This window comes from Aspergillus caelatus, assembly GCF_009193585.1.
Source record: "Aspergillus caelatus strain CBS 763.97 unplaced genomic scaffold BDV27scaffold_19, whole genome shotgun sequence".
NCBI classification, from domain to species: Eukaryota; Fungi; Ascomycota; class Eurotiomycetes; order Eurotiales; family Aspergillaceae; genus Aspergillus; species Aspergillus caelatus.
The window spans coordinates 246,936-255,167 of record NW_022475282.1 but is presented as its reverse complement, the minus strand read 5'-3'; the positions used below and the strand labels follow the sequence as shown (position 1 = coordinate 255,167).

The 8,232-nt window shown below is 46.4% G+C and overlaps 3 protein-coding genes across 3 annotated transcripts; 1 reads left to right on the top strand and 2 right to left on the bottom strand.

Moving 5' to 3' along the window:
* Window positions 1–335: 335 nt before the first annotated feature.
* BDV27DRAFT_121979 (UbiA family prenyltransferase) lies at window positions 336–1,399 on the bottom strand. Its single transcript, XM_032065507.1, has one exon. It carries the CDS (start codon window positions 1,115–1,117, stop codon window positions 419–421), a length of 699 nt encoding a protein of 232 aa, XP_031931853.1. The 5' UTR covers window positions 1,118–1,399; the 3' UTR covers window positions 336–418.
* Window positions 1,400–2,776: 1,377 nt separating this feature from the next.
* On the top strand, window positions 2,777–4,989 carry BDV27DRAFT_121974 (GMC family oxidoreductase). The gene is made up of 4 exons (XM_032065506.1): window positions 2,777–3,018; window positions 3,076–3,793; window positions 3,935–4,376; window positions 4,503–4,989. Exons 1-4 carry the CDS (start codon window positions 2,812–2,814, stop codon window positions 4,936–4,938), a joined length of 1,803 nt encoding a protein of 600 aa, XP_031931852.1. The 5' UTR covers window positions 2,777–2,811; the 3' UTR covers window positions 4,939–4,989.
* A 2,090-nt stretch (window positions 4,990–7,079) lies between these two features.
* On the bottom strand, window positions 7,080–8,177 carry BDV27DRAFT_153780 (uncharacterized protein; the record flags this gene model as incomplete). The annotated part of the gene is made up of 3 exons (XM_032071851.1): window positions 7,080–7,377; window positions 7,407–7,660; window positions 7,749–8,177. 3 exons carry the CDS (start codon window positions 8,175–8,177, stop codon window positions 7,080–7,082), a joined length of 981 nt encoding a protein of 326 aa, XP_031931851.1.
* Window positions 8,178–8,232: the final 55 nt, after the last annotated feature.

Below are 8,232 nucleotides of genomic sequence, written 5' to 3'. Positions count from 1 at the left end.
AATTGATATCTCGATATCTTATTATCATGTACCACAAGCTAAGGAAGAATATATGTAATTTCCCAAGCTATGGAACTGAGTGTAGGGATACTGATACTCAACTTATCAATAGTTAATTACCATTGGAATTGCAATATTTCTGCCGCTATTGGATATATTATCTGGCAAAGAGTGAGGCTCTATAAACGGAGATGATATATTTGTTTCTTCAAGACTATTTTCTTTATTGGATAGAAGTAATGAGCTTAATAGGAACTATATCAGAATCTCTAGACGCTCTTAATACTTTATAGTTAACAGTAAAGGTGAGTTCTCTTGAGTTATTTATGCGGATTTGAATATTTCCGTACTCAACTATAAAAAGGGGTTCATGGTAAGAAATATTCCAACAGTACAAACTGCTTTTGAGGTAGGTTTATCAAGAGCTTTTCCCCATTATAATTACTAAAGTAGACCTTCGATCTCCCTCACGAGTTTTGTTCCAGTAAAATCCCCAAACCACTATAGTGCCCGCAACGCACCCGGGGATGCAGGAAAGCCATGGGCGTTCCGCCGAGCCCAGATCCCAAAACCAACAGGACAACGCTGTCCAACCTATAATTCCCACTACTAGGGCAGACCTAGCTTTTTGGTCTCCGATTAATAGGGGCACTGTTTTTCGACCGGAGACTCTATCTCCCTCAATATCCCGAAAATCCTGAGCGTGAACAGTTGTCATAATTGCACCAGCGAGAACAAGGAGCCACATGAATACTTTCATATCGCCAGAAACAACTGAGTTATCTGTTACAACCTCTAGTGGGCCAGCAAAGAAGCACGCGAACCCAACACCATTAAGCAAGTTCTTCAATAGTGGGTTTGATACACCATTCCATTCGTTGTACCACAAACAGGAGAATGCCTCCAGAATACAAGGTACAGCACCACCCATCGTGCCTGAAACTGTAAATATAGCAGAATACATGCAATATATAAGCATTCTGACTTGACGTGATGATATCCGGCCGGCTGAAAGAGATCTCCAGGGTTTGTTAATCTTGCCCTCCGAGATCGCAGAGACAGAGCGCTGATTATGGAGAGTAAAAAGAAACAGATTGCTCCATAACCAGAGGAACATTTCAGGTCAAGAAGCCAGTATCTGGCTGAAAGACAAAGAGGCCCCCATACCGAATTCAGACGCCGTAGAGGCATTCAATGCCCCAGAATAAAAGTCCCAGGAAAATAATATCTTTGATATTATCGCAGATAAAAAGATGGGCAGTGCATACATAATAGCATAATAATAATAGGAAAGACGCCATGGTTGTAGATATAATGGAAGTCACGCCCAGACTGTCAAATAGAATAGGAAAACTGCAGTAGTGTCTCTTAGCAAGCCGTTGTGTACCAGTGTTCACGACCTTGACTGCCCTTATTCATCCAGAGCCGCAATCGACTCAGTGTGGAATGACGCCAGCTGGAAGGCTACTTTCCGATCAGGCAACCAACAAAGCCTACACGTACTAACTGACAAGGAGGTAATCCTTCCGAGGTGGAGTTGTATGACAAGTGGATGGTCCCATGAAAAGCCGGGAACCACCCATGTCTCCGCACTATCTTCGTTTTCGAAACCCACTGGCATTTTGCTTGCATTGTCAGAGCCAAGATATATCTCTTCACTTATTTCTTTTGATTGATGTGTCTTTGGATAGTCGAATGTGAGTAGTCCAGAAGCAATAGCTATGTCAGGACCCATGACGAGAGACCAACACACCTGAATGTCGGCCCTGAAATTAAAACTCAAAACTCGACTTGAGCCTTTCAAAACTGACCCCATGCACACAGTACACACACACACACACACACACACACACACACACACACACAGGACCCCACCTAAATGTCTGCATCTCACGGCACAATCCCCTGCAGCTTCGCAAGCACAAACATCAGATTCGCGTCGAATTGCTGGATTCACAACCCGTTTTGCCCGTGTTCAGTTGGCCGGGAGGGGGCCCCGAGTATTCCCAATGTTGCATTCATGAGGCCAAGATGCATGGGGCCGAATAAGGGTCGTGATTGTTGGGAGCCACAGGGTAGGCGTCTGCACGAAGCTGGGATTCTGGGACTGCGTGAACTCGAGACCGATAACAATTGGCCCAAAAACAAGACTGCTATACTACTATTATTGAGTCAATTTGGAGATTTTATGAGCTAATAAGAATTAGTAGTTATGCTGCCCAAAAGTCTCTCACATACAGATTAGCATCCAATTACCACCCAAATGAACAAAGGTTCCAACCCTGCAAGGCTCTAGTTGCCAGCCGCTAAGTAAAGCTCCTCAATTCTACTCTCAAGCATAATAATAATTCACTGTAACTTACGACGCTGGAATGCCGTCAGTCAGCACCGAAACCTCGCCGCCGATATTTTAAGCCACTTTTACAGTTCCAATGATATGGTAATATGAAATGGGACCATAACAATGTAACACGCGCTAAACTACATTTAAGGAGGGGGGCCTGTCGATCTAGTACTTTTGGGCGGGGGTTGGAACTGGCATTTGTGGAGCTAATTAATTATAGTATTTCCATGTAGTACTCTTATCTGTTTCTTTGTTTACTATTATAATCCTGGGGAAATAATTCGGCTAGTACCAATATATATATATATATATATGTATTTCCCGCCCACGGGTCTCTCTTTTCTTTTCAACAAGTCACTCGCTATGCTCGCAGCTCCATTTTTCTTTCTTTTTTTTTCTTTCTTTTTTTTTTTTTTTAAAAAAATATTATTTGTCCAATCTTGCACTAAGTCTGCGTATAGTACAAAATGGCTGCTGTATATGACTTTGTTGTTATTGGCGGCGGTACCGCTGGCCTAGTGGTTGCTTCTCGACTCAGCGAGGACCCCAGCACCTCCGTCCTGGTTCTCGAAGCAGGCGCCGACTTGACAGCAGATCCCCGCGTGAACATTCCCATCTTTTATGCCGCACTACTTGGATCCGACGCCGATTGGAAATTCCACTCTTCCCCTCAGGTAAGGACCGTCTCTGTCTCGATAAAGGGTGTGTGGGCTTACTCATTGCTTTTACAGCCAGGCCTCAATGGCAGAGTGCTTGGTCTCAACCAAGGCAAGGCACTCGGAGGATCCAGTTCATTAAATGCACACGTCTTTGTTCCTCCTTTCAAGAGTGTTGTTGACTCATGGGAAGCACTTGGTAACCCCGGATGGAATTGGTCTATGTTAAAGGATTATTTCTCCAAGGCCTACAGCAGTCCGACTGTAGCACAGGATGCCAAAGAAGGTCTGGCAATTGAGGACTGGCCTGAATTGAACGAAGCGAAAGGTCCGATCCAAACATCTTTTGGCAACCAGACGCACCCTATTCGCAAGGCTTGGGCCGAACTGTTCCGCAGCAGAGGACAATACAACGCCGGGGATCCGTTCATCCACAGCTCTATAGGCTCATTCAGTTGCCTTGCTAGCATCGACTCGAAGGGCAGAAGAAGCAACTCCGCCTCGGCCTACTATAAGCCTGTTGAGCTTCGACAAAATCTTCACGTTCTTACAAACTCATTTGTCGAGAGAGTCCTGTTTGACAAAAGCAAACCTCCCAGATCGATTGGAGTCCAATACAGTCTCGATGGTAGCTCAAAGACTATTCAGGCAAGGAGCGAAGTTATACTTGCCGCTGGCGCTTTTCAATCTCCCAAGATCCTCCAACTTTCTGGAGTTGGTGGAGCAGAACTTCTTGAGAAGTATGGTATCGATATGGTCGTGAAACTTCCTGGAGTTGGGCAGAATCTTCAGGGTATGTGAACAGCTTCCAATCTAGCACATTCAAAACCTGTGTTGTTGATCTTGATATGGCTCTGAAATAATCTGAAACCATCTCCCTTTTTGACATATACTCGCTTTGGAACAGATTTAAACTAATATCTACTACTTCTAGATCATATGGTATCGTACACCGCATTTCAAGCAAAGGCTGAACTGGAGACTAAGGACTCTCTGGCCAGACAAGAGCCTGAAGCCCTCAGTCAGGCAATGCAGGAATACACTGCCACGCAGTCTGGGCCTCTGGCTTCACTCGGGGTTCACACTTACGCCTATTTACCTCTTTCTTCACCGGACAGAAGTGCTCTCCAGGCATTATTTATAAACCATATCCCCGAAAAATCACAAGAGCACAGGGCAACACAAGCCTATTACGATATCGCAAAGACCACAGTTCTTGATTCCAAGCAACCATCAGCTGTGTACCTGTCCGCCTTAGGGCAGACAAATTATGCCAAAGATCTCAATGATAAGACTATCCCAGCTGCTTCGCCGGGAAAGTTCGTTACGCTTGGAGTAATGCTCTCTCAACCGCTTTCCCGCGGAAGCGTTCATATGTAAGTGAATCTTTTTGTTTTCTTCTTGCCTGCTAGAGATTGTGAGAGGTTCTTTACTCCTGATTCTTTACATGGGTCCCCCCCAGCAAACCGTATATTCACCAAATCTGACAAAAAGAACTCAAGTACCTCTATCAGTCCTGAAACCCCTCCAATTATTGATCCTGGTTACCTGTCGAATCCTCTCGATCTGGAAGTCATAGCACGGCACTTGCTCGGTATCAAGAACTTAGCCGAGTCACCTCAGCTGGGGGAGCTGCTCGAACAGCCACTGAAATTCCGTGACTCAGCTGCAGACTTCCAGGGAGACTTAGATGCCGCAAAGAAGTATGCTCGGGAGAATTTAGTCTCCATGTGGCACTTTGCGGGGACCTGTTCCATGCTGCCACGCGAGAGAGACGGAGTGGTGGATTCCAATTTGAGGGTCTATGATATCGAAGGACTGAGGGTTGTAGATGCGAGTGCTATCCCGCTGGTAAGCACGGCGAATCTGCAAGCCACTGTATACGCATTCGCGGAAAGGGCAGCGGACCTCATCAAGCAGGACTGGCAGAGCAAGTAAATAACGCGTTAGAGAATGTCTGCACAAACACACACACACACACACACACACACACACACACACACACACACACACACACACATATTAGGTTAATTGGAAAAGAGGTGAGAATGGGACCGCCTAATTACCCAGGATTCTTACCCTCCGCCGCGCAATTCGCGGGTGATCAGTCGCGCTCCAAAACGTTTCTTGCCCTTCGTAGAATCTTCCTACAGTGCAATTTTTCCCTTCAATGGGCCAACACGAATATCGGTATTGCTGGGCGAGGGGTAGCCTGTGAGGTCTAGAAGGGGGTTACAGTTATCAGGGGGTCAGAAATTAGCGCCTGTGGGTCAGAAAAAAAAATAATGAGTATTAGTTGTGACGGTGAACCGGGCGCCGGAAACAGCCCTCATGTCCCCAATCTCATGCCAGGACATTAGGCCTAGTACATTAAATGGTTGGCTTCGGAAGAACCGTTTGGCTCTTCCTATTCCCCCACACAAGCCCTCCAACATAAATATACCACGACTCTTAAGCAATGATATAGACACGTGATCAATATAGGTTAAACTTGATGTTCCAAATGCCCAACCACTACCTTACCTCCTCCGAAGGAATTCGACGAGTTGGCCAGAGACTTGGTGTATAATTGTGCTTATCAATTCTCGGCGGCTGCTGAGTGGTAGGAATGCAGTATTGTTGGTGAACATAATGCGAGGGACTCAGTTCCGAATAGACTTAAAGCCAGAGTAACAACATTGCTCTGTCTAGATTTTCAGTTTTATGCCCACGCCTCAATCACTTCAATAATAGAACAAAGAAGCCATATCTACCTGGCCTGTTAAGCCATATTTTCTGCTCAGGACACAGTTCCATTCTTTCTCCAGTCGTTAGTGGGCTGGTTGAGGGGTATCATCACTGCCGCTGGCTGCGACTCTGGTCGGGGATATCGGCAGGGCCGTTTCGATCTGTGTCCGTAGGGCTGTGACTTTTTTTTTTTATAAAGCTTTTCATTCTGTTCGCGAAAGACATTCTGATCATATTTAACCTCTTCTAACTCGGCTTTGGTGGACTCGATAAGCGTGGTTTGATAGTTAATAATATCTTTGAGCTCATGAATAAGCTTCCACACCTCTCTAGTAGTAATACAACCGGTGCCCTCTGCAGCAGTGTGTATTTCGCCATTTCGTGTTCTTCTTTCGATAATCTGGGTTTCTTGCATGTTTGTGGGATGTCACAACCACAACTCAATAGTAGATGATGGATTGATATTCTATTCAATCAACCGCCGAAATAATGCTCTCGATGCATGAGAAAACAGTTTCCGACATACGTACTTAGATATTATTCCCAAACCCTAAATGCCAAGCCACGCTAAACCAGACAGGGATTGTGCAAAAGTTATACAGCTGTTGTATTTTACTTATAAAGTATATCTTACACAACCCAAGGGAAAAGGAAAAACCACCATAACTTAAAAATATCTCTGCCCGAACCCTAAATACTCTGAAAGCCTCAAGTCTTCCATTTAAATAAATAGCCTAGAAAAATTAAATTTAAAGTCATTCTAGAGAGAAATTTCTACGGCTGTACATCACTATCTAGTGGAATAGTCATGTTTGGAATTTACCCACTCTCTCTTTCCCATTCACTCTTTCGTTTTATTGTTCACTGACCCCCATTCACCTTGTCCTATGATGGACTCATCCCCAACCTTGACCCTCAACTTCCGTCGGTACCATTGTCTCGTTACATTAGTATGATATCTAAGCCCCTTTAGGTCCTCTTTAAGTCCTCTAGATATATCCCTGAAGCCCACAACGAGAACTCTAGTTATGCCAATCAATCTTCTATAACCCTCCAGTCATCTACCAAGGGTAAATGCAACTATACGACTCCCCGAAAAGAGTCCAAGCCTAGAAATCTAATATAGAAGATAGTATTGATGCTAAGAAAACCTATCAAAGCTCCCATCGCATCTCACCCTATGGATATCTACGCATGGTTTTTCCAGCACTCCTTGAGTGGTTAGCTTCAGGCCTCTTGGTGCCCTGAGAATAACAGCCGAAGATGCTATACGCAATGAGAGCTTCAGACCTGCCTAATGGAAACTTAGAAACAGCAAGCTTCTCTTCGACATTCTGGAACTTGAAGACTACCTAGTTCACCCCTAGTTCCCGCGTCAGAGTCAGCATCCAGCTGTCCAAGAATATCGTCACAAACTCCTCCTCATAGAATGACTCGTTCCAGTTGACCGCAAGTTGCATCTGGCCATCCCAAGTCCACACGTTGGTGAGTAGTAGGCGATTGATACATTCCACCGCGATCAACCAGCCCTGAACCTCAAGCTTCCTCGCGATGTCCTCGTACTCGGCCGGGAGATAATCGTTGACAACTCCGACCGAGCTCAGCTCAAGGATGCGCCGGCACCCTATAATGGGTCGGGTGGAGCTGCTCCTAATAACCCTAGGATCTTGCGCACATACTCCGCCAGGAAGGTAAAGATGTTCCTGGATTCCTTGCGGCTCAGATCCCGCTTGTATCCCCGGGCGAACGCCGCTGCAAGAGAGGCAAAGTCATGGTTGGCGGCCAGATCCACGCTGAACGGGATGCCTGTGTGGTAGACGGCGACCGCTGCGTCAGGCCCGTTATACGGGGTAGACAGGTACTTGCGATGATCGATGACATTGAACCCCGTGTACCTGCCGCTGACGTGCCCGCGCGTAGTTGGGTCAAAATTCTGCCTGCGCCAGGGGCAACATGGTCAGTACCAGGGCGGCATGCACGGCTGCCGTGACGGTCAGCCTCATCTAAGGATGGTGCTAGACGGGCGGCTTCCGAGCCATCCAACTGCGACTCGGCCGGGCCGTCGGCCAGAATGCGAAGAAAGGCGGCTTGTATAGACAGAACAGTGAGGATGGTGGCAGTGTTTGGTACAGGTGTGTAGCGGAACTCTCCTCCACTACCAGAAAAATGTCATGCACCCATGCTTCGAGTTCTTCCGGCGATGGTACGGTGTAGGTTAGCCGTGTGCCGGATTTATCTGCTACGGCCGCAATCTGAGGATACTGCCGTCGCAAGGCTTTCCATGCCTGCCGCGCTTCCTTAACAGGGGCTAGATGTTGGGGTTTAAGTGAACATGAGACCAAATAAAGTTGCTTCTGCAACGGGGCCCCAGCTTCTGCAATGCCCCAATCGAACTTCAGGGAGTCGAATGCGCGCTCATAGCGATTAGTCGACACTGGGTGCCACGGCATCGTAGGTGAGTCGAATATAGATGTGAAGAACTTAGGTCAGAGCTAGGAAGGAGAG